The 27,945-nt window shown below is 40.9% G+C and overlaps 2 protein-coding genes across 3 annotated transcripts in view; both read left to right on the top strand.

The window, feature by feature from the left end:
- The window catches only part of LOC127520844 (SLAM family member 5-like), a 62,478-nt gene extending 46,969 nt beyond the window's left edge, over positions 1-15,509 (top strand). Inside the window, exons 8-11 of one of the 2 annotated variants that reach the window (XM_051909490.1) lie at positions 2,307-2,597; positions 3,637-3,759; positions 5,900-5,967; positions 11,698-12,955. In XM_051909490.1, the coding sequence (XP_051765450.1) occupies positions 2,307-2,597; positions 3,637-3,759; positions 5,900-5,967; positions 11,698-11,751 (536 nt within the window). In that variant the 3' untranslated portion in view covers positions 11,752-12,955. Of the gene's footprint in view, positions 1-2,306; positions 2,598-3,636; positions 3,760-5,899; positions 5,968-11,697; positions 12,956-15,231 lie in introns of those variants that run through there. The other variant, XM_051909494.1, reaches the window with a different exon arrangement.
- An 11,119-nt stretch (positions 15,510-26,628) lies between these two features.
- Positions 26,629-27,945, top strand: part of LOC127520852 (hemicentin-1-like) — a 44,141-nt gene continuing 42,824 nt past the window's right edge. Inside the window, exons 1-2 of the mRNA XM_051909508.1 lie at positions 26,629-26,701; positions 27,610-27,930. Coding sequence (XP_051765468.1) covers positions 26,644-26,701; positions 27,610-27,930 — 379 coding nt within the window. The 5' untranslated portion in view covers positions 26,629-26,643. The remainder of the gene's footprint in view (positions 26,702-27,609; positions 27,931-27,945) is intronic.

The raw sequence follows: 27,945 nt of genomic DNA, 5'->3' as shown, positions 1-27,945 counted from the left end.
CATTTTTGGGTGAACTAACCCTTTAAGTTATTAATTGAGTGATGATTGACCATTATTGAAGACACCTGATGTTAACAAGCAGATTCATCATGGAGATCAGTGTTTGCTTTAGTTGAGCTCTTGACTCTTAAATTTTTAATATTAGATTTTGTTTGGGCTGTTGTAAGACAAGCAAAGAGAAAAGATGGTCAGGTGGTGTTGGTTATGTTTGTACATAATCATTATTTGACTTGAATCACCAAACTCATTTAGAGCCCAATCTCTGAGTTAGATTTACATTGTTGATTACAGCAGCACTGTGATTCTACAGCAGAAGATCAGCTTTTTCATTATAATCTAAAGGATTTCTTAAAAGTTGTTGTCTTGAGTGTGGTCTCATATATACTCCCAGGAGAGTTAATTTAATGCTGGAGTTTTTGCTGTGAGATATCTAATCCAATATTTCACTCTTCCGTTATTAGTATTCATTCAGGGGCAAAATTCATTTGAAAATGTAAGATCAGCAAAAGCTTGCTGATTTTCATGATGTTAAAGGAGACAGATGTGTGAGCGGAAACTAACTGAGGTTGGGGGTGGATTTACACTTAACCAGATAAATATCACAGTTCAGTCGTGTTTCAGATCAATCTGTGTTTTCAGACATTTTAAGAGTTACTATCGTGGGTTTTTCAGTGAACCGATGAAGAAAATGTTTCTCAGATTACTTTTGCTCTGTTTGTGTTTGTGGCGTCTGGGTGGTGAGTTTAAAATGTGTTTTTATGGCTTCAGTCATTTCCGTTCTGTACCATGTGATAAATTGATAGTTAATTTACTTAGAGAAGATTAACTTTAACTGTTAGTGTTAGCAACGGTGGCTGTAGTGAAGTGCATGACTCAGGAAATAACTCAAAGAACAGTCTTTAATCTAATGATCCACACAATACACAGGAGAATCACGGGGAGAAACACAACCACGTAACATAGACGATGATAATGGAAGATGAACTGAACAGAATTCAGGGTTTAAATAACAGGGAGATAATTGGAAGAACAGAAACAGGTCTGGGATTAATTAACACTCCAGCAAACATTGGTCCGACGGCAACATTGTGCACCTGGCCAAAAATAGTCACAGTAGGACGGCATAAATCGGTAAAATTATGTAACGAAGAACATTTCCTAAAATTGCATTTAGATATGTTTACATGTCTATAATTATGGGGTTGCATGTGTAATTGTTACTTTGACTTTTAGCTATGTGTAGTTCAATATATAATAATTAATGAGATAACGTCAAAGACGTCCGTTCAAATTTCATTTTGGAACTATTTTTCAACCATGATGGGACGTGTCGGAGGGATGTCTTTTCAACGGTCATTAAACGTCCAGATGTTTGCTGGGTAATGATAGAGAACACAGGCAAATGGAAAAAGAGCAAACAGAGAGAAAACTAAACCTAAACAGAACAAACACATTACAGATAAAAGTGTCTTTGTTAGTTGATGTTCAATATATAAATCTATTTCTCTTTTCATTCAACATCTTTTGTCTTTGTACTGCTGCAAAATATTATTCACTTCACATTTTAATGATTAAAAGTGTTTTAGTGAAGCTTCATCAAACCAACATCAAGTGATTTTAATCTGTGAAAGACTCTGTTCTTCAGGTGTGTCTGGTGATTATAATGAAGTGAAGTCAGTGTCAGTGATGGAGGGAGATTCAGTCACTCTACACTCTGATCTTACTGAAATGAAGGATGGTAATGTGATTCAGTGGAGGTTTGAAAACACTTTAATAGCTGAAATCAATGTAACGGCCGACAACTTCACTGTAGATGATGATGATCTTGATGAGAGATTCAGAGACAGACTGAAGCTGGACAATCAAACTGGATCTCTGACCATCACAAACATCACAATGAAACAAGCTGGAGATTATGAACTAAAGATCAACCGTATGATCAAGAATTTCACTCTAAGTGTCTTTGGTGAGTCAAATATCAGTTTCACCTGTTTTATATTTTAATCAGCACAAAGATTCAATTATTAATCCAAACTCCATGTTGCTTCTGTTGTTTAATGATGATATTAAATTCAAAATTAAATTTCAAACTATTTACTTTTGTAAATTACTGTTGTAATCTGTGTTGAAACCTGTTTCTGTTTGTTCTCTATGTGTGTGTTTGATGATACAGTTAAAATATCAGTGAAGGAGGGAGATTCAGTCACTCTAAACACTGATCTTACCGAAATGAAGAATGATGATGAGATTCAGTGGATTCAGTCTTCATTCACCCTCATTTCTCTTTATTCTCTCATGTTTTTCAGCTCGTCTGCCTGTTCCTGTCATCAGCAGTAACTCTTCACAATGTTCTTCATCATCATCATCATCATGTTCATTGGTGTGTTCAGCTGTGAATGTGAGTCATGTGACTCTCTCCTGGTACAAAGGAAACAGTTTATTGTCCAGCATCAGTGTGTCTGATCTCAGCATCAGTCTCTCTCTACCTCTGGAGGTGGAATATCAGGATAAAAACACCTACAGCTGTGTGCTGAACAATACCATCAGCAACCAGACTCAACATCTGGACATCACTCAACTCTGTCACACATGTTCAGGTACGGCAGCGCTGATATTAGTGTTCATTTACTTCTTTTGTTTTTACATAAACATATGGATATGGATTATTTATGTACATACAGTATGTTGTTGTTATGTCCCATTAGCTCAGATTTGAGTCTTTGTGATTTGATAGACTAAAGAATTAAAATGGATTTGGTTTTGCACTAGTCTGATGAGATCCTCCAGTGTCCGTCCTGTTGTCATTGTAATTGTATCTCATTGTCTTCCTCTGAACCTTTAACCCTCAATCTTCCCAATCATAATATCATTTTCACTGATCTTTCCCTTCAAACCGTGTGACCAAAGTAAAACAAATGCAGTTTCATTATTTGTGCTTTGAGTTGAATTTCTGGTTTGATTTCCTCTTTGATTGACTTGTTGGTCCGTCTTGTCGTTCACGCAGGATTCTTCTCCAGCACCATGTTTCAAATGAGTCGATCTTCCTTCGGTCTTGTTTCTGGATCATCCAGCTTTCGCAAACATAGAAGAATATGAGGGTCTAGTCTCATCTTCGTCAGCAATCTGATGTCTTTGCTTTTGAATATTTTGTCTAAATACTTCATAGTTGTCTTGCCCACCACCAAATGACATAATATTTCTTGAGTGATAGCTGAACCAACGGTCACAAGGGCACCTAAAAGTTCATACTCTCAATTTCTTCTCCATTGAGCTTGAATTTTTCAATGTCATCAGTTGACATGATCTTGTTCTTCCTCATGTTCAGTTCTAGTCCCATCATTTGACTTCTCTTGCGTTTCCTCAGCAGATGTTCCATACAGTATCTTCGTTTGTTTTCAGAGTTGTGTCGTCGGCATACCTCAGATTGTTTATCATATTAATATACATACATATAAAACATCACCTCCTCTGCTCCATCACCTTCTTTGCTGCCTTTGAAATAAAAAAAAAAAAACACATACAATTTGATTTTTACTGTAATAGAATGGAATAAAGTAGATTCTTTGAAATTAATTTAACTGTAAAGCAGCAAAATGATGTTCACTAGATCACACTAATAACCGTCTCTCTCTATAGTTACAGACTCAGTCTCTCTGATAGCGTTGATCTCTGCTGCTGCTGCCGCTGGATCTCTGTTGATTGTTGCTGCAGTCGGGATCTTCTGCATCTGCAAGAAATGTAGAAAAACTGATCAAGAAGGCAAGTGTCAAATTATAAATGGCTATTGAATTAGCAAAAGTAATAAGTGTTATAACAAATAATAATATGCTTTAATAGTGTAGTTCCTTTTATCCCTCGTGTTGTGTTGGATTTCCTTTTTCCTGAAAATGCTATCGAATCACATTGTACTTAAACTCACTGACTTTGCTCTAACAGGGTATAACATCTTCCCCCCCAAAATATACTTTTTGTACTTGTTACACTTATGGTGTTCCTGGTCAAAAAATATGGCCTCCAAAAAATTGCTTATAGTTTTCTCTTTCAGCACAGATTTTGAATTTCTTTGTGGAACAGGTTGATCGTAGGCCTCATTGATCTGTTGATCTTTGAGTGAAAGTCAAAGCGAATCAATCTTTTAATGTAATGCAGCAATGTGTGCATTAACACGTAAACTTTGACAGCCCTAACATATACAGGTGCTGGTCATATAATTAGAATATCATCAAAAAGTTGATTTATTTCACTAATTCCATTCAAAAAGTGAAACTTGTATATTATATTCATTCATTACACACAGACTGATATATTTCAAATGTTTATTTCTTTTAATTTTGATGATTATAACTGACAACTAAGGAAAATCCCAAATTCAGTATCTCAGAAAATTTGAATATTACTTAAGACCAATACAAAGAAAGGATTTTTAGAAATCTTGGCCAACTGAAAAGTATGAACATGAAAAGTATGAGCATGTACAGCACTCAATACTTAGTTGGGGCTCCTTTTGTCTGAATTACTGCAGCAATGCGGCGTGGCATGGAGTCGATCAGTCTGTGGCACTGCTCAGGTGTTATAAGAGCCCAGGTTGCTCTGATAGTGGCCTTCAGCTCTTCTGCATTGTTGGGTCTGGCATATCGCATCTTCCTCTTCACAATACCCCATAGATTTTCTATGGGATTAAGGTCAGGCGAGTTTGCTGGCCAATTAAGAACAGGGATACCATGGTCCTTAAACCAGGTACTGGTAGCTTTGGCACTGTGTGCAGGTGCCAAGTCCTGTTGGAAAATGAAATCTGCATCTCCATAAAGTTGGTCAGCAGCAGGAAGCATGAAGTGCTCTAAAACTTCCTGGTATACGGCTGCGTTGACCTTGGACCTCAGAAAACACAGTGGACCAACACCAGCAGATGACATGGCACCCCAAACCATCACTGACTGTGGAAACTTTACACTGAACCTCAAACAATGTGGATTGTGTGCCTCTCCTCTCTTCCTCCAGACTCTGGGACCCTGATTTCCAAAAGAAATGCAAAATTTACTTTCATCAGAGAACATAACTTTGGACCACTCAGCAGCAGTCCAGTCCTTTTTGTCTTTAGCCCAGGCGAGACGCTTCTGACACTGTCTGTTGTTCAAGAGTGGCTTGACACAAGGAATGCGACAGCTGAAACCCATGTCTTGCATACGTCTGGGCGTAGTGGTTCTTGAAGCACTGACTCCAGCTGCAGTCCACTCTTTGTGAATCTCCCCCACATTTTTGAATGGGTTTTGTTTCACAATCCTCTCCAGGCTGCGGTTATCCCTATTGCTTGTACACTTTTTTCTACCACATCTTTTCCTTCCCTTCGCCTCTCTATTAATGTGCTTGGACACAGAGCTCTGTGAACAGCCAGCCTCTTTTGCAATGACCTTTTGTGTCTTGCCCTCCTTGTGCAAGGTGTCAGTGGTCGTCTTTTGGACAACTGTCAAGTCAGCAGTCTTCCCCATGATTGTGTAGCCTACAGAACTAGACTGAGAGACCATTTAAATGCCTTTGCAGGTGTTTTGAGTTAATTAGCTGATTAGAGTGTGGCACCAGGTGTCTTCAATATTAAACCTTTTCACAATATTCAAATTTTCTGAGATACTGAATTTGGGATTTTCCTTAGTTGTCAGTTATAATCATCAAAATTAAAAGAAATAAACATTTGAAATATATCAGTCTGTGTGTAATGAATGAATATAATATACAAGTTTCACTTTTTGAATGGAATTCAAAGTGAAATAAATCAACTTTTTGATGATATTCTAATTATATGACCAGCACCTGTATGTTGTAAAGAAACAGATCTAGTTAACAACAAGTTTTGCTGTTTTAATTCATCTATTTATTATATTACATCTTATTATTGTTGAAACAGCTGAGACTCGTGAAGAAGAAATCACTTACGTCGAGACGATGTTCTTCAAAAGAAAAGCACAGAAATTGGTAAGATCATTTATTAATAATTCATGTTGTGTGTCTGTGTGTCATTTCAGCAGTGAGTGCACTTGTGCGAATGATCATTATACAGACAAAAACACAAAACAGAAGCATATTAGATATGTATATGTAATGATGGGTCGACAGAATGTGGATCCATTTGCAGCTAGTTTATTAAAAGTACTTACAGAGTAGACAGGGCAAAGGCAGAGGCATAAACAGTAACAGGCAATGGTCGGGACAGGCGGCAGACAAACAGAGTCAGGGTACAGGCAAGGATCAGGGCAGGCAGCAAACAATCACAGTCCAGGAAACAGGCAAAGATCAGGGTAGGCAGCAAAGGGTCGCAGGGAATAAACAGTCCAATCGGTAACAGATAAACAGTCCACAGAAAAACGCTCAGAAATGATCACCTCGGCAAATCAAGACTTCGCGATGTGTGTGTGTGTGAGTGTGTCTTATATAGTGTGAGTGTGATGCGGTGCAGGTGTGTGTGCAATCAGTCCCAGGAGTGAGGGCCCATGGGAAACGTAGTCCGAATGAGAACTGATCAGTATTCCGGTGATGGCTCCCTCCGGTGGTCCGGAGGAGGGGCCGAAGGAGCCATATTCGTGACAGAGCCCCCCCCCTGTGAGCGGCTCCAGACGCGAGGAAGCGGACGCCGGGGTCTACCACGTGGTCGAGGGGCCGGTCTCTCCGGGTGCGTCCGATGAAATTCCTCTGTGAGTGAGGGGTCCAGGATATCATCCGCATTGACCCAGGATCGCTCCTCCGGGCCGTACCCCTCCCAGTCGGCTAAGTATTGTAGTCTCCTACCCCGGCGCCTGGAGTCGAGCAGCTCTCGTACTTGATAGGCTTCCTCGCCTTCAATCATCAAGGGTGGGGGGGAGCGGACCTCGGCTCCCTCTGGCTCCCCTCTCGGACCCCCGGAGGGTTTCAGCAGCGAAACATGAAAAGTGGGAGAGACACGGTAATTAGCAGGCAAGTCTAAACGAAATGATACTGGGGTGATTTGTTTGATAATTTGAAAGGGCCCTACAAACCTGGGACTGAGTTTCCTGCATGGAAGTCTTAGCCGGAGGTCTCTGGTGGACAGCCAAACCCATTGTCCCACGGCGTACTGGGGATTGGGACGTCGGTGACGATTGGCCTGCATCTCCTGCCTTCTTACGGCGCGTTGTAGGTGATGGTGAGCTTGGTCCCAGGTTTCTTCGCTTCTTTGCATCCATTCAGTAACAGACGGTAGATTGGATGGTTCACCAGACCAAGGAAATAATGGAGGTTGGAAGCCCAAGATGCACTGAAAGGGCGTGACACCAGTGGCAGGTTTCTGTAGGGAGTTTTGGGCGTACTCCGCCCAGAGCAGATAACGGCTCCAGTCGGTCTGGTTGCGCTGGCAGTAGGTGCGTAAGAATCGTGTTAATTCTTGGTTCATGCGCTCTGTTTGGCCATTGGATTCTGGATGGTACCCTGAAGTGAGGCTGACGTTGATATTGAGACTCTTGAAGAAGGATGACCAGACTCGAGATGTAAACTGTGGGCCCCTGTCTGATACAATGTCCTCAGGTAGTCCATAGAAACGGAACACATAATTGCATAGAAGCTCAGCTGTTTCGAATGCTGTGGGTAGCTTGGCCAGTGGTATGAGTCTGCATGCTTTTGAGAAACGGTCGATGACTGTGAGTATGGTGGTGTGGCCCTGGGATTCTGGGAGATCCGTGACAAAATCAATGGCTATGTGAGACCAGGGACGTTGAGGAATGGGTAATGGTTGTAACAGTCCAGCTGGCGCTTGGTGTGAAGCCTTGGTGGTTTGACAGGGTGTACAGTTAGTGATGAAGCGGGTAGTGTCGGATAACATGGAGTCCCACCAGAACTGATTTTGTAGCAGATGGAGAGTGGCTGTGACACCCGGATGACCAGAGCTTGGAAAGTCGTGCACGTGATGAAGTAGTCTGTCCCGAAGCTGTGCTGGGACGTAGGTGCGGTCCGGCGGGCATGTTGGAGGAGGAGTGGTCTGTTCGTTGGCATGTGTGATCTCTGTGATAATGTCCCATTGAACTGGAGCCAGCAGTAAGGTGTCAGGGATTATGTTCTCTGCGATTTCTGTCCGTTCCACCTCCTCATGCTGCCGTGACAGCGCGTCTGCCTTGGTGTTCTTAGAGCCTGGTCTATAAGTTACAGAGAACTGGAAGCGCGTGAAGAACAAGGCCCACCTAGCTTGCCGTGGATTTAGACGCTTGGCGGAACGCAGGTATTCCAGGTTTTTATGGTCTGTGAGAATGGTGAACGGATGTTTTGCTCCCTCCAGCCAGTGACGCCACTCCTCCAGTGCTGCCTTCATAGCCAGTAATTCCCGATTGCCCACATCGTAATTGCGTTCAGCCGCCGACATTTTCCGGGAATAGAAAGCACACGGGTACATCTTCTCTGGGTTACCTTGGCGCTGAGAAAGGACGGCCCCTATGCCCGTGCTGGAGGCGTCCACTTCTACAATGAAGGGAAGTTCAGGGTCTGGGTGACGGAGAATGGGTGCTGACGTGAAACGCTCCTTTAGCTCTTGGAAAGCCTGTATTGCCTCAGAGGACCAGATGAGACGTGAGGACTGCCGCTTGGTCATGGACGTTAACGGGGCTGCAACACCGCTGAAGTTCCGTATGAATCGCCTGTAGAAGTTGGCAAACCCCAGGAACCGTTGTAACTCCTTCAGTGTGCGAGGTTGTGGCCAGTCCTGTACCGCCCTCACCTTACTGTCATCCATGGCCACGCCCTCACGGCTGATAATGTAACCCAGAAAGGTTGTGGAGGTTTGGTGAAATTCGCATTTCTCTGCTTTTGCATAAAGTTTGTGTTGTATCAGTCTTTGGAGTACCGCCCGTACGTGCTGAACATGTTCCTTGAGAGAGTTGGAGTAGATGAGGATGTCATCTATGTAGACTATGACCCAGCGATTAAGCATGTCACGGAAGACGTCGTTAATAAAGGACTGGAAGACAGAGGGACTGTTGGCTAGCCCGAACGGCATGACGAGGGTCTCGTAGTGACCAGTGGTGGTGGAAAAAGCTGTCTTCCATTCGTCCCCTTCTCGGATGCGAATCAGGTTGTACGCACAGCGAAGGTCCAACTTGGTAAAGTATGTGGCCTGCCTGAGTTGTTCGAGGGCTGGAGGAACTAGAGGTAAGGGGTACCGGAACTTGATGGTGATGTCATTGAGTCCACGGTAGTCGATACAAGGTCTTAATCCGCCGTCCTTTTTCTTGACGAAGAAGAATCCTGAGGCTGCCGGTGATGTGGACGGGCGGATAAATCCTTTGGCTAGTTCCTCCTCGATGTAGGCTTTCATGGCTGCTGACTCGGGTTGTGACAGGGGAAAGATCCTGCCCTTGGGAGGTGTGGTTCCAGGCAACAGGTCGATGGCACAGTCCCCGGAGCGATGAGGAGGAAGTTCGGTGGACTTGTTCTTACTGAAGGCCACAGCCAGATCGGAGTATTCTTCGGGTATGTTTAATTTCTCGGTGTCAGAATCGTGGAGTGCAGCGGCTTGAACTGGCAGGGGAGTGATTTGTTTCAAGCAGTTTGCATGGCAGTTGGCGTCCCATTGTACAATCTGGCCCTCCTTCCAGGAAATGTGTGGGTTATGGGTTCTGAGCCACGGCAGACCAAGGATCACGGGGTTGTTGGGTGAGTGGATAACGTAGAAGCGAATGAGCTCATGGTGAAGGGCCCCTACTTGTAAAGCGAGTTCGTCTGTGATATGGATCACTTTGCCTCCGCCGATGGGCTTCCCATCTAGCGCCTCCACTGTCAACAGGGAATTACAGTCTGTTAGTGAGATGTTATGACTTTTGATGAAGGCATCAGACATGAAGTTCCCGGCGGCTCCAGAATCCAGCAAGGCGTGAGTGGATAGACGTTGGCCATTTACGGTAATCTGAATGGGAATTTTAAAGCAGTTGGAGTGTGGTGCAGAACTCACCGCTTTGGGATTGGAAGACTGAGGTCGTACGGGGCAGTTAATCTTGATATGGCCGGCCTGGCCGCAGTAGAGACACAGATGTAGTTGTCGTCTCCTTTCTCTCTCTTCGGGAAGTAGCGGAGTGTAGCCGAGTTGCATGGGTTCCAAAGCGGGTCCGGCTGAGGCGGATAGCCGAACGGGTCGTCGGGTGCGTAGCAGATTGTCAATGTGAATGGCCAGTTCGATGAAAGCGTTGAGCGAGCTTCCCTCATCCCGGCACGCGAGTTCGGCTTGTAATTCCAGTGATAGACCCCTTCGGAAAAGCAGTTTTAATGTGTCCTCAACCCAGTTCGTCTGAGCGGCGAGAGTGCGAAAGTTGAGCGCGTACTCAGCTGCTGTTTGTTTACCTTGGCTGAGAGACAATAGCTGATCGCCGACGCTCTTGCCTCCTTCGGGATGTTCGAAGACCTCTTTAAAGCTTCGCAAGAAGTCCTGGAAGGTGGGGAACGCAGGACTGTCATCTCTCCACACCGCGGTGGCCCAATCCAGTGCTTTGCCAGTGAGCAGGGAACACACAAACGATATCCGACTGGATTCGGTGGGATACAGAGACGGTTGTTGGTTGATGAACAGGGAGCATTGGAGAAGGAACCCCTTACATCTGGCGGGACTGCCGTCGAACTTTTCTGGGAGCGCTAGGCGAGGGTTGACCGCAGGGGAGGCCGCGAAGCCTGGATTGGCGGGAACAACGGGCGGCGGTGTGGCGATTTCAGCAGGGCTAAATCGGAGGCCTTGGAGCGTTTTCACCAGCTCTTCGGTAAGAGAAGTTAAGCGGTTAAGCTGATGTTGATGCACCGCTAGCTGGTTGGCCTGGGCAGTTAGTTCTGACGAAATCTGCATGAGGGCTGCTGGATCGCTGATCGGCGAAGTCTTCTGTAATGATGGGTCGACAGAATGTGGATCCATTTGCAGCTAGTTTATTAAAAGTACTTACAGAGTAGACAGGGCAAAGGCAGAGGCATAAACAGTAACAGGCAATGGTCGGGACAGGCGGCAGACAAACAGAGTCAGGGTACAGGCAAGGATCAGGGCAGGCAGCAAACAATCACAGTCCAGGAAACAGGCAAAGATCAGGGTAGGCAGCAAAGGGTCGCAGGGAATAAACAGTCCAATCGGTAACAGATAAACAGTCCACAGAAAAACGCTCAGAAATGATCACCTCGGCAAATCAAGACTTCGCGATGTGTGTGTGTGTGAGTGTGTCTTATATAGTGTGAGTGTGATGCGGTGCAGGTGTGTGTGCAATCAGTCCCAGGAGTGAGGGCCCATGGGAAACGTAGTCCGAATGAGAACTGATCAGTATTCCGGTGATGGCTCCCTCCGGTGGTCCGGAGGAGGGGCCGAAGGAGCCATATTCGTGACAGTATAAAAGCCACAAGATTAGAAACATATGCCATAATACTCACGAGACTCATTCTACCATGTAACTAAACAGTAACAGATCAACATTAGTTAATATTTTCAGTGTTCAAAATGAGCCACTGATGAAGTACTTCCTGTGTCAGTTGATGACATCACAGTCCAAATCTTCAGAGTTTCACATACTGTTCGTGCTTTTGCGATTCTCACAATGCTTTTGGCAAACCAACACAATTCTGTCTATATGCCATTCATACTGAAATACATTTTTATAGTAACTATTATTTTGCAAGCATTAAAAAAGCATCAGGAAACAAATGTCAAGGACATGCATTTATTATTATATATTGTGTTTCTGACAGGATGATAAAGAGGAGGATCATGTGGAGTATGCACCTATTGCCAACAGAAAATGATCACACTTCAAGTACCAGACCAGCGGTGCGATCGCTTTCACAGGAACCTCTGCAGTTTCCTCTGAGCTCTTTAGTTTTGAGTTTTGGTATTGTTGATAGTCAGTGATGGACTAATGAAATCCTCTCTTAAAGAATGCGCTCGTAATACAAGGACTTTTACCAAATGATCTATATCTTGTGGCCTACTGGAATTTTTCATGTTTGACTTTATAAAGCCTATCTCTTTATTCTTTTTTAACAAATCCACAAAACAACAACAAATAACAAACCTTTTGCCTCCTCATTTCAAAAGTATATAAATATATGTGCACGCTAAATAAATATTTGCTATGGTCTGCTTCCTTTGGAGACAGTTTGAGCTAGCTTGATTTACATCTGCACGGAAAAGTGGTTTGATTTGTTGGTGGACACAAAGGTTCAGCATGATCATCTACTGCTGGTTGTTTGTGGTTGATGTTTGACAGACGCACTGCTGACGGAGTCATTACTGTGTGGTTGAAGGGCTTTTTTCTATTCCTGCTCATATGAAGACTCACTCTCTGACTTTAGCTTTAACAAAACAGACTTTACTGTGAGATACTGAATCTAACAGATAAACGACTCTCTCAGTGTGTGATAAAATACAATATCATATAATCAGTTCAAGTCAAATTTATTGTTTATCGCTTTTTACAATACACATTGTTTCAGTGCAGCTTTACAGAAAATAATGAAGTTAATGTTTCTTATATCTTTACGCCTTATAGTCACATTTATCAGATTAGAGCTGGGCGATAATATAGTTTGCATTTTGTGACGATACAAGCAAAAAATAAAGTTGGGCATGCATATAAATCCAACTTTGCATAATAAGCTGGCTGATAATAGTTACATTTTGCGACGAAAAAAAAGCAGTTAAGATTCAATATACAAAAGTTATCAAGCTATTCTTGATGTCAAAGATCATCATAAAGGTCTTTGTCCATGTTTGACAGCCATTTTAAGAATGCATATGTATGATTTACTGTTGTAATATTTATGGCATTTATGTATTTAAACTGATGATGGTTGTCAATAATTTATTTTGTTTCAGTTTTTGGGAAAACCAACTAGTAACACTGCTAACAAATGAATGTTTCTATGTTATACTTAAGTGTAAATATGCTCATATTCAGAACAAAAAGAGTGTGAAAATTCAATTATTTCAAAATTCAATAAAAAAATCACATTTTCAACAAATTGAATACTTTAATTTTTCTCATTTGCAGTTGGTTAACAGACCATGACACTTAAATTTCATCAAAATAAAACATACCATCCCACTATTAACTAAAGCACCATCTAGTGTCCAAAATAAGACTCTTGAACAATAAGAGCTTTACCTGTATAATACACACTGTAAATACACTCACCGGACACTTTATCAGGTACACTTGCTAGTAGCAGGTTGAACCCCTTTTTGCCTTCAGAACTGCCTTAATTCTTCATGGCAGAGATTCAACAAGCTGCTGGAAACATTCCTCAGAGATTTTGCTCTATATTGACAAGCAGTTGCCAAAGTCACGCCCCCCAGTGGTGAACCATTGAAATTTTGAAACACTTATGACATAACAAAGCCACATTTACTGAAATCACGTGACTTTGGCAGTTTGATACGTGCTCCGAACCACTGATTTGAAACAAAAGATCCGTAAAGCTTCAAAGCTTCATGAAGCAGTGTTTTGAAATCGCCCATCACTAGATATTGTTGAATAAAGTTGTTATTTTGTTTTTTGGTGCACAAAATTATTCTCATCACTTCATAACATTAAGGTTGAATCACTGTACTCACATGAACTGTTTTAAATACGTCTTTAGTAGCTTTATGGGCATTGAAAGTGCTGGCAATGGAGGCCTCACTGAGCCAGATTTTATCAAAAATATCTTAATTTGTGTTCTGAAGATGAACGAAGGTCTTACAGGTGTAGAACAACATGAGGGTGAGTAATTAATGACATAATTTTCATTTTTGGGTGAACGAACCCTTTAACAGCGCTCAGTGTTCATATGTGTCCACACTACTGAGTTAAATGTAACACTTAACAGTGCTGGAGTTTATTAGATAATTAAGTGACGATTGAACATTAGTGACAACACCGAAGGAAAGAGGAACAAAGATTGATTGGTGATCAGTGTTTCCTGAAGTTGGGCTCTTGACTCTTGATTGTTTTATTTGTTTTTTGGCTGCTTTATTAGAATGTTCAGAAAACGTGTTTATTGTGTCAGAAGTGGTCTGATTCACTGATCTCATCTGAAGTCTAATGACTGATCAGAAGTCTGGTTTGTTTTTTATTCATTGGAATATTGTGCTACTGACCATGTGATACTCCTGACAATCAGATATACTGAAAAATTATGAAACCATATAGTGAGCATGATGTTATTAACTGCAGTGTCATCTAAACTCACAGACATCAACACAGACATTTTGCTGGAAGAGAAATAAATGAATAAAAGTCAAGGACCAAGAGCCCAATAAAAGCAAACACTGATCACCATAATGGTAACTTAATTTTAAACATTTTCCTTAAAACATCAACATCTGTTAATTCACAAGAACTTCTGTAGATGTCTGACAGAAATAAAGTCAATCTGGTTAGTAACAAGTGAAGCTGGTAATGCTGTTTGTGGAGTTGTTGAATCAGATCTTAAGAGATTTAATGTCTTCTTTTATCTTCAGTTGATTTCATCTAAGGCTGTGGCTGGAAGTCAGTTCTAGTTTGTTCTTGTTGTTTCTCTCCTCCCTGTAGTATTCTAGTAGGACCCGAAGACCTTGATTAGGTTGTTCAGGTGTGTTTGATTAGACTTGGAGCTAAACTGTGCATTTTGTTTTGTTTTTGTTTTGTTTTCAGCTTATCTGCCTGTTCCTGTCATCAGCAGAGATTGTTCTTCATCTTCATCAAATTGTTCATTGGTGTGTTCAGTGGTGAATGTGAGTCATGTGACTCTCTCCTGGTACAAAGGAAACAGTTTATTGTCCAGCATCAGTGTGTCTGATCTCAGCATCAGTCTCTCTCTACCTCTGGAGGTGGAATATCAGGATAAAAACACCTACAGCTGTGTGCTGAACAATACCATCAGCAACCAGACTCAACATCTGGACATCACTCAACTCTGTCACACATGTGCAGGTACGGCAGCGCTGATATTAGTTGATGTCAGCGCTGATATTAGTGTTTATTGACTGATCTGATCTCAGTTTGATGTTTTTACTCCTCAGACTGTTGTGGTCCTACTGAAGCTGTGATGCGATTGGTCCTCTCTGCTCTGGTGGGCGTGGCTACTATCATTCTTCTGGTTTATGACATCAGATCCAGAAGAGCTGAACAAGATCAAGCACATATTTACACATCAGGTACCTCATCAATGATATCAATAATCACAAACTGAATTTGTATATACTGTATAAATGTGAGATTTATTCATTTATTATTAATGTCTTCATATGCTACTCTTTTTCAGAAATGACTGAAATGTAAAGCAGCACGCAGGTTCTGTCAGTTTATCAGAGCTGCATGGAGTCAATCTGAACCGAGCAGAAGGGACTGCTGATTCATTAATCGGTGTCTCATAACCACCGTAGAAGATGATTTGAGAAAAATAGAATCTTTCATATTTGATTGGGAGCTTTAAAACACATGTAAAAGATCTTGTTTGTTTTTTGAGTGTTGCTATCATTTAGTCAGCGCTGGTTAATGAGGTTCAGATCAGATGTCTCTAATTTTAAAGTTTGAAAGGCTTTATTGTTTATATTTCACTCAGATAAAACACACAGATCTCACTTTACTGCATCTGCTGTCCATTTGCCATGTATTTGCACGCCTTTATCAATAAAGTTTTCTCACTCTGAGGTTCAAGAGTCTCTCCAGGTTTTATTACAACATGGGCTGGCATATGCAAAAGTTGGGGGCGTACATATTAATGATCCTGACTGTTGCGTCACGGTTGGTGTTATGTTGAGATTCGCCTGTTTTTCAGTGGTCTTTTGCATGAATGAGATTTACATAAGAAGGAGGAAACAATGGTGTTTGAGACTCACTGTATGTCATTACCATGTACAGAACTTTAATTATTCAACTATGCCAAAGTAAATACAATTTTACAATCTAGGGCACCTTTAATGTACCGAATAATGTACATTAATGCAATGAGTTTGTTTCCTTTTCAGAGGATCTCTCGACGTTGCGTATAGCTTTATCTGACGCTATGGGGAAACACCTTTCACTTGAGAATACTGAATCCTGTTTCGCTCAATGGCTTTCAGTGATCGAGGGTGAGCTTCAAGCTTTGTTTGCCTGCAGGGGACCTGCTGAAAGTTTTAAGTATGCCTAGTAAGACCTTGAATAGACTTGATTAGGTTCAGGTGTGTTTAATTAGCACTGGCGCTAAACTCTGCAGGTCAGTGGCCCTCCAGGAGCAGGACTGGACACACCTGGTTCAGACTCTCTGTTTAGCTTTTTGTGTGCTGCAGCGTCACACCAAAGGCTTGACTGTATTGAAGGAGATGCTTATGCTCAGCTCCCCTCACAATAACATAGCATGAAGTTATACATTCCCTATAGCATCAGCTAAAGCTGTATGCAGGATTGAGAGACCCTTTTGAAAGGCAATGTCTCTGGTTACTAATGTAACCTCGCTCCCTGAGAGGGGAATGAGACATGTTCATGCTTTGTTACCTATGCTCAGGTTTTATTATTTTTTTTTGTTCAGGCAAAAGATGCTCCATGCCTCCGTGTCATCATGCACTTGAGAGCCATTGGCCACTGCAAGGCAATGCTGTTAAACGAATCAGGCTTCAGTGTTCTCCAGAGCTGGACATTCCAGGGGTCAGAAAGTAAAAGTCGTGCCATATTTTTATTCCACCCACTGAAGCAGTGTTAAAGTAAATGAGATATTAATTGAGTGATGATTGATCATTATTGAAGACACCTGATGATAACAAGCAGAATCACCAATGGAGAAAAAAAAAAAAAAAATCACAATTTTAAGTCACCAGCATTGAGATCAGTGTTTGCTTTAGTTGGGCTCTTGACCCTTGACTTTTCAATATTAGATTCTGCTTGGCTGTTGTAGCTGAGTTATAACAGCCAGACAAGCAAAGAGAAAAGATGATCAGGTGGCGTTGGTTATGTTTTTTCATAATCACTATTTGACTAGAATCGCTGAACTCATTTAGAGCCCAATCTCTGAGTTAGATTTACATTATTGATTACAGCAGCACTGTGATTCTACAGCAGAAGATCAGCTTTTCAACATAACTTACTACATAACACATTTATTGATCTAATAAAAAAGGATTTCTTAAAAGTTCATTTAGAGAAACTTTCATTTAGAGACACAGACATCAAGAATCAGCCTGTGAATCTCAACAATGGTGAGAATAATAAAGCATGTTGCAGTGCATTCTGGGTGCCACCAATCAAAATTCATCCATGGCTCCCATCATGCATTGCTGCATGAATAAATTATGAGCTGAATTGTCTTAGTAATTTCCTTTATTCTCACTATTTTATTTTTTTCTGTTTTTCTGTGACTTTTTAGTAGCTTGTTTTCTAATGTTCAGAGTTGATCAGAATATGTTGCTTGTCACCGTTGTTGAGATTCACAGGCTGATTCTTGATGTCTGTGTGTGTCTAAAAGAAAGATTTTTTTTTTTTTTTTATCAGAACAACTATTAAGAAAATACTGGGTCTTCTGCTGTAATCAATAATGTGAATCTAACTCAGAAATTGGGCTCTAAATGAGTTCAGTGATTCAGATCAATTAATGTGAAAAACATAACCAACACCACCCGATCATCTTTTCTCTTTGTTTGTCTGGCTGTTATAACTCAGTTACAACAGCTCAAACAAAATCTAATATTAAAAAGTCAAGGGTCAAGAGCTCAACTAAAGCAAACACTGATCTCCATGATGGTGACTTAAAGTTGTGATTTTTCCCCTTTGGTGATTCTGCTTGTTAACCAGGTATCTTCAATAATGGTCAATCATCACTCAATTAATATCTCATTAACTTTAACGCTGCTTCAGTGGGTGGAATAAAAATATGGCAGGACGTTTACTTTCTGACCCCTGGACTTTCCAACTCTAGTGTTCTCAGGAGAAAGTAGTAACTGTGGAAGTACGTCATCACAGTCTGTGATTGTTTCTCCTCTCGATGGTTCATCCAGCAGGAGGCGCTCTGCGCTTCACAGGAATTTTTCTCTCGTTGGAGATGTTGGTGCACTAAAATGTGTTTTTTTTTTTTTTTTTCTAAGCCCTGCTACTGTTATATACATGAGGATTAGCGCCCCCTGTCTTAGCCTGGACGTGCATGAAAAACTTGGCAGTTTAGAAGCCTTTCTTGGTGCCAAATATGGAACACCAAAAGGGTCATATCTGCATTAAGTTTTTTCTCTCTCACTACCCTCTGTGGTGGGGTGGCAGTGCTACGGGCACACCACCTCTGCCCTGCATGGGTCTTGGCCCCCGGCAAGTCTGTGGAAGGCCAAAGCACTCATTGCATATGGGTAGTTCTGAGTCGGGGTTGAGCTACGCATGATGCAAGTCATAGCGCAGGCCCCTGGCCAGACAATGTCTACCATGGTGGTCCGAAAACACCCCTGGCTAGCCTTGCAGAGGTGTGTCATCGTCTAAGTACGCTTTCTCGATGCTCTCATCTCACAAGCTGGCCTAAAATCCAGCCCGCTCAGCCCGCAGCCAAGCCACTTGGCTAGCGAGAAGCGGTCCTGGAGAAACTGGTGACCTGGAGCTGAGGTAAACAGTTCTTCGGGAGACGATGCCCGCATCGCTCCCTCCCCGGAGGAGGGCCGGGTGGAGAATTTTGGTTTGTTCCGCTGCTGGCTCTCCGGAGACCAGCGGTGCCCACGGAGTAGAACTGTTTTCTGACCCTCCAGGTCCCAAGAGGGCGCGGCTGGCAGTGCGCGAGGCCCCACCTCGCCACTCTCAGCCCCCTCTCACTTCGCCAGCAGGTCCCAGTGTGTTGGTTGAGGCCGCCTCCCATGTGCCATCTCCCATTAGCTTTGGCACTGTGTGCGGGTGCCAAGTCCTGTTGGAAAATGAAATCTGCATCTCCATAAAGTTGGTCAGCAGCAGGAAGCATGAAGTGCTCTAAAACTTCCTGGTATATGGGTGCGGTGACCTTGGACCTCAGAAAACACAGTGGACCAACACCAGCAGATGACATGGCACCCCAAACCATCACTGACTGTGGAAACTTTACACTGGACCTCAAACAATGTGGATTGTATGCCTCTTCTCTCTTCCTCCAGACTCTGGGACCCTGATTTCCAAAGGAAATGCAAAATTTACTTTCATCGGAGAACATAACTTTGGACCACTCAGCAGTCCTTTTTGTCTTTAGCCCAGGTGAGACGCTTCTGACGCTGTCTGTTGTTCAAGAGTGGCTTGACACAAGGAATGCGACAGCTGAAACTCATGTCTTGCATACGTCTGTGCGTAGTGGTTCTTGAAGCACTGACTCCAGCTGCAGTCCACTCTTTGTGAATCTCCCCCACATTTTTGAATGGGTTTTGTTTCACATTCCTTTCCAGGGTGCGGTTATCCCTATTGCTTGTACACTTTTTTCTACCACATCTTTTCCTCCCCTTTGCCTCTCTATTAATGTGCTTGGACACAGAGCTCTGTGAACAGCCAGCCTCTTTTGCAATGACCTTTTGTGTCTTGCCCTCCTTGTGCAAGGTGTCAATGGTCGTCTTTTGGACAACTGTCAAGTCAGCAGTCTTCCCCATGATTGTGTAGCCTACAGAACTAGACTGAGAGACCATTTAAAGGCCTTTGCAGGTGTTTAATAAAGTATAAAATGTGTGACAGAAAAAGTGTGTGCTTTCAGATCAGCAGTTATGAGAAGTCAGTTATTTATAAGAAGAGCCTCTTGAGATCACACGTTTTTTTTTATTATGAAGTTCATATCCGTTTTTTTTTTCCCCTCAGTGTCTGGGAGTCATTTAAAAAATAAATAAAATGTATGATTTACTGTTGTAATGTTTATATTATCATGCTGATGTTCAATGTATTTAATTGTTACTATTTTTTATTTATTTATTATTTATTTTTTAGTTTTGGTAGTAACTCATTAAAAGTAGTTACTTTTTAATAAATTTAATGCATCCTTGATGAATAAAAATATTAATTTCTCTCTTTTTTTAATCTTACCACAAATGTTTGAATGGTATCATGGTTTCAAGAAAAGTGACTACTGTAACATAAAAATACTATACATATTTATATATTTTGCTATTGTATTTTGGAGTGACACTTTCATAAACTGTTCTATACTCCTCTGATTTTATAATGGTAAATATTACAGTATCATAGCACAACAACAGTGATCAGCAATAATGATAAGCCTAATACTCACAATAAAAAATAATCATAGACCATAACACAGTCTCGGAGGTAAGAGGTGGATTATCCTTCACCTGAAATGTTTGTCTTTTCATCCTGAAATGTGAGGCAAATGTTGGATCACAACAATTAGGAACCACAGTTTCCACAAATCCCTTCACTAGATTGGGATGTTCTCTTTTATTCTGGACGGTAAGAGCAGTGACTGTAACATCGACTGTATTGTTCAGTATTAAACACGTATTCATAACGATTTCGTCAGGCTCTGAAAATTCTTTAAAAAGAAAACAAAGAATGGCCTTCTCAGCTGCCATAGTTGCAACTCTTGCGTCATCAGAACAGGGTGTTCAACCAAAGCCACTGGAAGGCAAGCCTGCAACCTTTAGCCAAAAAAAAAAGCATAACGGCTAATGCTAACGCTCTGCCCCCGGCCGTACGCAGGGAATATGAGACCAGAAGCTGTTTTTTGAATGGATGTCAATGGATGAGAGGCTTCACTATGCTGATTAAACAGCTTTTGTAGGGAAATAGCTAATCATTTAATTAATCTTCAGCATGTTTTACACTAAATAATACTTTCGTTGGGAACTATATGTAGATTTTAGCTTGATAAAAATGCATTTTTTATGAGAAGGCAGACTATAGAATGTTGCGACTGATGTCACTGCCATTCAGGGGCGCCCCCAAGGGGTGGGGTATGATTTTGCAGTATTATTATTATTAATTTACATGCATAATGTAAATTCACAAGTTAATGAAGTGAAAGAAAATAAAATGCCACCAAAAAGACTAGACTGATTGGTGCCACCAGAGTAGCCTAGCTGTTTCACTGCCCCCAAGAATCTAAATAGAAATGTCTACAGACCTGAATTTCAAATGTTATTAATAATTACTGTGAAGAGGCTATGGGTGTGCGATATATTTAGTCTGCGATTTTATCATAATTGTTGTTTTAACGATGCACAATCGATCTGACATCCCTCTACGTGATGTTGTCTTGTAGATTAGACTAGTGTCGGTGCGCATTTACAGTGCACGCTTTCACTATGTGACTTTAATATAGTTAATAAATATCACATGAAGAGTGCCGTTTTTCTCCAGATATCAGCATGATAACAAATGTTATATTAATTTTATACACGTTTACATTTTAGACACCATTGCCTGTTTTTGCACAATTTTGCCAATGAATATAGTTCAAAACAAATCCCTGAAAACGTCCCTGAGCAACAAATGGCGGTGTTTCTTTACTGAATGAATCAGCTTTTTTGAACGAGTCAGTTGAATCAATGATCCCCCAATGGCTGTAGAGGCCATTTGAGTATAGTGAACTCACTGTCATGTTCAAGAAACCAGTTTGAGATGATTTGAGCATTTAAACAGTGCTAAGAAAATATCCTCCACATCATTACACCACCAGCAGCAGCCTGAACCGTTGATACAAGGCAGGAGGGATCCATGCTTTCATGTTCTTTACACTGTTAGATCAGATGGAATCCCCACATCAGAAATATCAAACGTCGGATCTTGTTAAAAGATATCCGTTTTGTCTGGTGTGCAAACCACATTCGGCAATTTAAAAAGTCATACCACAGAGGCTCTCCCAAAAGATCCTCACCCTTGAACTGACACCTTCCCTCTGTGACTGGATGCTGAACTTCTCGACAGACAGACCTCAGAGTAGGAAACCCGACATCAGGCATCTGATCTGAAAGTCTTGATATTCTCACTTTGGTACTGCTGTCTTAGTCATTACCTTTATCAATAATGTTCAAGAGTCTCTCCATGTTGTATTACTAGTACATTTATTATGTTGAGCGCCCCCTGGAGGAAAATAAAACATTGTGCTGTTAATAAGGTAATCGAGCTGTGCTGTATTGTGAACGAGTCACGCCTGAAGGGTGTTGTTAGACACGACCGTATTCACAATACCACACGCCTCAAGTACCTTATTGGTTTTATAAAACTGTTACCACAAAATACAAATATTAAAGCCAAAAATATGAAAATATTACAAAAAATTTAACACAATGTAGAATATTTCCTCACACACACACATATGCTCAGTTATCTCTCATCATAAGAAACATTCAATCTCCTGCATGGGAAGGCTTCATTGATGGGGAGAAGGGTGTGGCCTTAAAATTAAAAATTAAATTGTCTTGAGATTTAAAATGTTGTTGATTCTTTTCAGTATATTCTTTTTAGTATAACCCTTGCTACTGTTATATATGTAGTAAAGAGTTATAATAGCAGGAAACATTGATCCAGGCCTCTGCACTTCTCAGTTTCTCCAGAAGAAAAGTCAGAGGTAAACTCACATGTGTTTCAACTAGAGCTTCGAAGAAATTATTTTGTTGTTTTTGTTGTTGTTGTTGTTGTTTCAGAGGTCAAATATGACTGACAAATCATCACTAAACACACCGTTAGATCTGGATCTCTAATCCACTCATGCAGCAGAAGCTTTTTCATTTTTATGACTTCCTCTGATAAGAAAAAAAAAAAAAAAAACTGTGATGTAGGTTGATTCCTGTTTAGTGAGGATTCAACCAGATAAATATCACAGTTCAGTGTTTTCAGACATTTTATGGGCTGCTATCCTGTTTTTTTTCTTTTTTTTTTTCTCTAGTGAACCAATGAAGAAAATGTTTCTCACATCATTTTAGTTTTGTTTGTGGTGTCTATGTTGGTGAGTTTATGGCTTATGGTTTATGGTTATGGCTTCAGTTGTTTCCGTTTTGCTACATTTATACATATTATTCCAGTCTGGATGGACACATGTTAGCCCTTTAAATGTAGGAGAAGTATTTCCATCCTAGAAATACAGCCTTCATCCCCAGGCAACTATATGCCACATTGGATAAGGGCCTACACAGAGACTGTGAGCTGGGCGGCCATCCAAGACCAGCATCCGTCATGATAGCATCTGTGCCTATGACTCGCAGAGGGTTGCCAGAAAGTGAAGCCCCTGCTCTAGAGCCACATTTGAAATCAGTCTCATATCTGGAGTCCAGAAGACTATCCCCAAGTTTTCAGCCGGACCAACACATGATTGAGCTCAGATCAGTGAGATGATGACCTTCTCTGCAGCCTTGAACTAGACGGCTATTTAAAACAGCACCCCAACCCGTGACGTGGTGTCTGTCGAGGTAGTCTTTAGACGCAGCACACCCTAAGCGTGGGACCATAAGTGGTACCAGGGTCTTCCACAGAGAAAGGGTACAAAGCATCTGCGTGTAACCCTTATGTATCACAGATAGTTGCTCAGAGGAAAGTCTCTGCTTCTGAGTAACCAGAAATGGCTGCAATATGTCCTGGCCTAACCTGGGCCAGGCCGAGGGCGAATCCATACCAGAAAGCTTTGCCCCAAAGCAAGCTTGATAGTATACGTCTATGGACTTTAAGTCTTTAGGGTAGGGGAACTTACGTAAAGGCTCCTACTCCCAAAAATGGCTCCATACTTACCTGGCGAGTATACCATAAAATGAGGTGGACTAGTGCCGAACTAAGTCCCATAACCTCATTCCATGCCCCGTCGATTTGGCAGAAATGGCAGAATTTACCATTATTTGAAAGCATTGATCTAGGCTTCTACACTTCAAGTCAAGTCATGTCACCTTTATTCTTATAGCACTGTATACAAAATTGTTTCAAAGCAGCTTTTAATTAAGAAAATAATGATTCAGTAATGCAAACATAATTCAATTCTGTTGTAAAGCAGCTCTAAAAATACAATAGTGCTATTGTTCAGCAGAAGTCAGTTCTATTCAGCTATTTTTTCTGACAGAAACAGAAAAGAAAAAAACCCTTGGGAGAAACCAGGTTTAGTCGGGGGGCCAGTTCTCCTCTGGCCAGATGAACGAACATGATGTGATTATGATATTTCATCCAGCCCCTTCTGCTTGAAGATCTGGATACATCATGCCGGCCGAAGGGAGGAGATGAAGCTGGTCATAGGGTCTGTGCAATGGACTTGTCTGGTTCTCGTGGTCTTTGCTGAGGATCTGTGCCGATGGCTGTCTAGTCGACGAGGTCTTTATTAATTTAGAGACATTTTTGAGATGGAAAAAAGTGGTTTTACAAACGCCAGAAATGTGGTTTTCAAAAGAAAGATTGCTATCACTTCTACACTTTGGTAGCAAATCTACACTTCTCCGTTTCTTCAGATGAAATGACGAAGGTAAACTCAACTAGAGTTTTAAAGGGGTTATTTTTCTCAGATTCGCCAAAATACCAAAGTCTGCAATCAAAATGCTTATGAACTCAAGCATTTCACATCAAATTTTCCCAAGACCAAAACTTTCCGGTAACCAAATGATATATCTCTAAATTAACGATTACATGTTATATTGAATTTTGTTGTAACAACAAAGGCAAACATTATAAATGTGATTTACTGGCTTTTGAGTCAAATGGACCCTGCAATGTTTTTTTTTCTCTTTGTTTTATCTGTATAAACATCTGTGTGCCTGTTCTGATCTGTCAGTGGATAAACAGCTTCCGCTGGATGTTTGTCGTCACTGTGTGTGTCAGCGGTTTGTGGCTGAAGCGTTTCTTCATTTTCTCTCCTGCTAATAAAAAAACTCACAATCTTCCACTCCACACAAAACTGAAATAAAGTCCACAGAAATAAATATAAAGTACACAGAAATAAAACCCATCAACAGTCAAATAAGAGCCATAGGTCAGAGGTCACATATGATTGACAGCTCACAGCACTAAATAACACACCAGTAGATACAGCACAGCAAAAACTCCAGTGTTAAATTAAAGGGATAGTTCACCAAAAAAATTAAAATTACCCCATGATTTACTCACCCTCAAGCCATCCTAGATGTATATGACATTCTTCTCTCAGACGAATACATTCGGAGTTATGTTAAATAATGTCCAGGGTAATCCTTGCTTTATAATGGGAGTGGATGGTGCCCCAAAATTTGAAGTCCAAATAATTGCACCCATCCATTATAAAAGAAGCCCACACGGCTCCAGGGGGTTAATAAAGGCCTTCTGAAGTGAAGCAATGCCTTTGTATAAGAAAAATATCCATATTTAAAACTCTTTAAAATGTGGGGCACCATCCACTCCCATTATAAAGCATGGATTAGCCTGGACATTATTTAATATAACTCCGATTGTATTCGTCTGAGAGAAGAATGTCATATACACCAAGGACGGCTTGAGGGTGAGTAAATCATGGGATCATTTTCATTTTTGGGTGAACTAACCCTTTAACCACACTCAAGAGTGTTAAAGTGTTAAATCAGTTCATATGAGTACAGTGGTTCAATATTAATATTATAAAGAGACGAGAATATTTTTGGTGCGCTAAAAAAAAACAAAAAAAAAACTTATTTAGTGATGGCCGATTTCAAAACACTGCTTCAGGAAGCTTCGGAGCGTAATGAATCAGCGTGTTGAATCCGCAGTTCGGAGCGCCAAAGTCACATGATTTCAGCAGTTTGGCGGTTTGACACACGATCCGAATCATGATTCGACACGCTGATTCATTACGCTCTGAAGCTTCCTGAAGCAGTGTTTTGAAATCGGCCATCACTAAATAAGTCGTTATTTTGGTTTTTTTGGCGCACCAAAAATATTCTCGTCGCTTTATAATATTAATATTGAACCACTGTACTCACATGAACTGATTTAAATATGTTTTTAGTACCTTTATGGATCTTGAGAGAGGAAATGTCATTGCTCCCTATTTAGGCCTCACGGAGCCATCGGATTTAAACAAAATTATCTTAATTTGTGTTCCGAAGATCAACGAAGGTCTTACGGGTGTAAAACGGCACGAGGGTGAGTAATAAATGACAGAATTTTCATTTTTGGGTGAACTAACCCTTTAAGTTATTAATTGAGTGATGATTGACCATTATTGAAGACACCTGATGTTAACAAGCAGATTCATCATGGAGATCAGTGTTTGCTTTAGTTGAGCTCTTGACTCTTAAATTTTTAATATTAGATTTTGTTTGGGCTGTTGTAAGACAAGCAAAGAGAAAAGATGGTCAGGTGGTGTTGGTTATGTTTGTACATAATCATTATTTGACTTGAATCACCAAACTCATTTAGAGCCCAATCTCTGAGTTAGATTTACATTGTTGATTACAGCAGCACTGTGATTCTACAGCAGAAGATCAGCTTTTTCATTATAATCTAAAGGATTTCTTAAAAGTTGTTGTCTTGAGTGTGGTCTCATATATACTCCCAGGAGAGTTAATTTAATGCTGGAGTTTTTGCTGTGAGATATCTAATCCAATATTTCACTCTTCCGTTATTAGTATTCATTCAGGGGCAAAATTCATTTGAAAATGTAAGATCAGCAAAAGCTTGCTGATTTTCATGATGTTAAAGGAGACAGATGTGTGAGCGGAAACTAACTGAGGTTGGGGGCGGATTTACACTTAACCAGATAAATATCACAGTTCAGTCGTGTTTCAGATCAATCTGTGTTTTCAGACATTTTAAGAGTTACTATCGTGGGTTTTTCAGTGAACCGATGAAGAAAATGTTTCTCAGATTACTTTTGCTCTGTTTGTGTTTGTGGCGTCTGGGTGGTGAGTTTAAAATGTGTTTTTATGGCTTCAGTCATTTCCGTTCTGTACCATGTGATAAATTGATAGTTAATTTACTTAGAGAAGATTAACTTTAACTGTTAGTGTTAGCAACGGTGGCTGTAGTGAAGCGCATGACTCAGGAAATAACTCAAAGAACAGTCTTTAATCTAATGATCCACACAATACACAGGAGAATCACGGGGAGAAACACAACCACGTAACATAGACGATGATAATGGAAGATAAACTGAACAGAATTCAGGGTTTAAATAACAGGGAGATAATTGGAAGAACAGAAACAGGTCTGGGATTAATTAACACTCCAGCAAACATTGGTCCGACGGCAACATTGTGCACCTGGCCAAAAATAGTCACAGTAGGACGGCATAAATCGGTAAAATTATGTAACGAAGAACATTTCCTAAAATTGCATTTAGATATGTTTACATGTCTATAATTATGGGGTTGCATGTGTAATTGTTACTTTGACTTTTAGCTATGTGTAGTTCAATATATAATAATTAATGAGATAACGTCAAAGACGTCCGTTCAAATTTCATTTTGGAACTATTTTTCAACCATGATGGGACGTGTCGGAGGGATGTCTTTTCAACGGTCATTAAACGTCCAGATGTTTGCTGGGTAATGATAGAGAACACAGGCAAATGGAAAAAGAGCAAACAGAGAGAAAACTAAACCTAAACAGAACAAACACATTACAGATAAAAGTGTCTTTGTTAGTTGATGTTCAATATATAAATCTATTTCTCTTTTCATTCAACATCTTTTGTCTTTGTACTGCTGCAAAATATTATTCACTTCACATTTTAATGATTAAAAGTGTTTTAGTGAAGCTTCATCAAACCAACATCAAGTGATTTTAATCTGTGAAAGACTCTGTTCTTCAGGTGTGTCTGGTGATTATAATGAAGTGAAGTCAGTGTCAGTGATGGAGGGAGATTCAGTCACTCTACACTCTGATCTTACTGAAATGAAGGATGGTAATGTGATTCAGTGGAGGTTTGAAAACACTTTAATAGCTGAAATCAATGTAACGGCCGACAACTTCACTGTAGATGATGATGATCTTGATGGGAGATTCAGAGACAGACTGAAGCTGGACAATCAAACTGGATCTCTGACCATCACAAACATCACAATGAAACAAGCTGGAGATTATGAACTAAAGATCAACCGTATGATCAAGAATTTCACTCTAAGTGTCTTTGGTGAGTCAAATATCA

The sequence above is a fragment of the Ctenopharyngodon idella genome, chromosome 10 (genome assembly GCF_019924925.1).
Source record: "Ctenopharyngodon idella isolate HZGC_01 chromosome 10, HZGC01, whole genome shotgun sequence".
NCBI lineage: Eukaryota > Metazoa > Chordata > Actinopteri > Cypriniformes > Xenocyprididae > Ctenopharyngodon > Ctenopharyngodon idella.
This window is presented reverse-complemented; position numbering and strand designations above follow the sequence as displayed.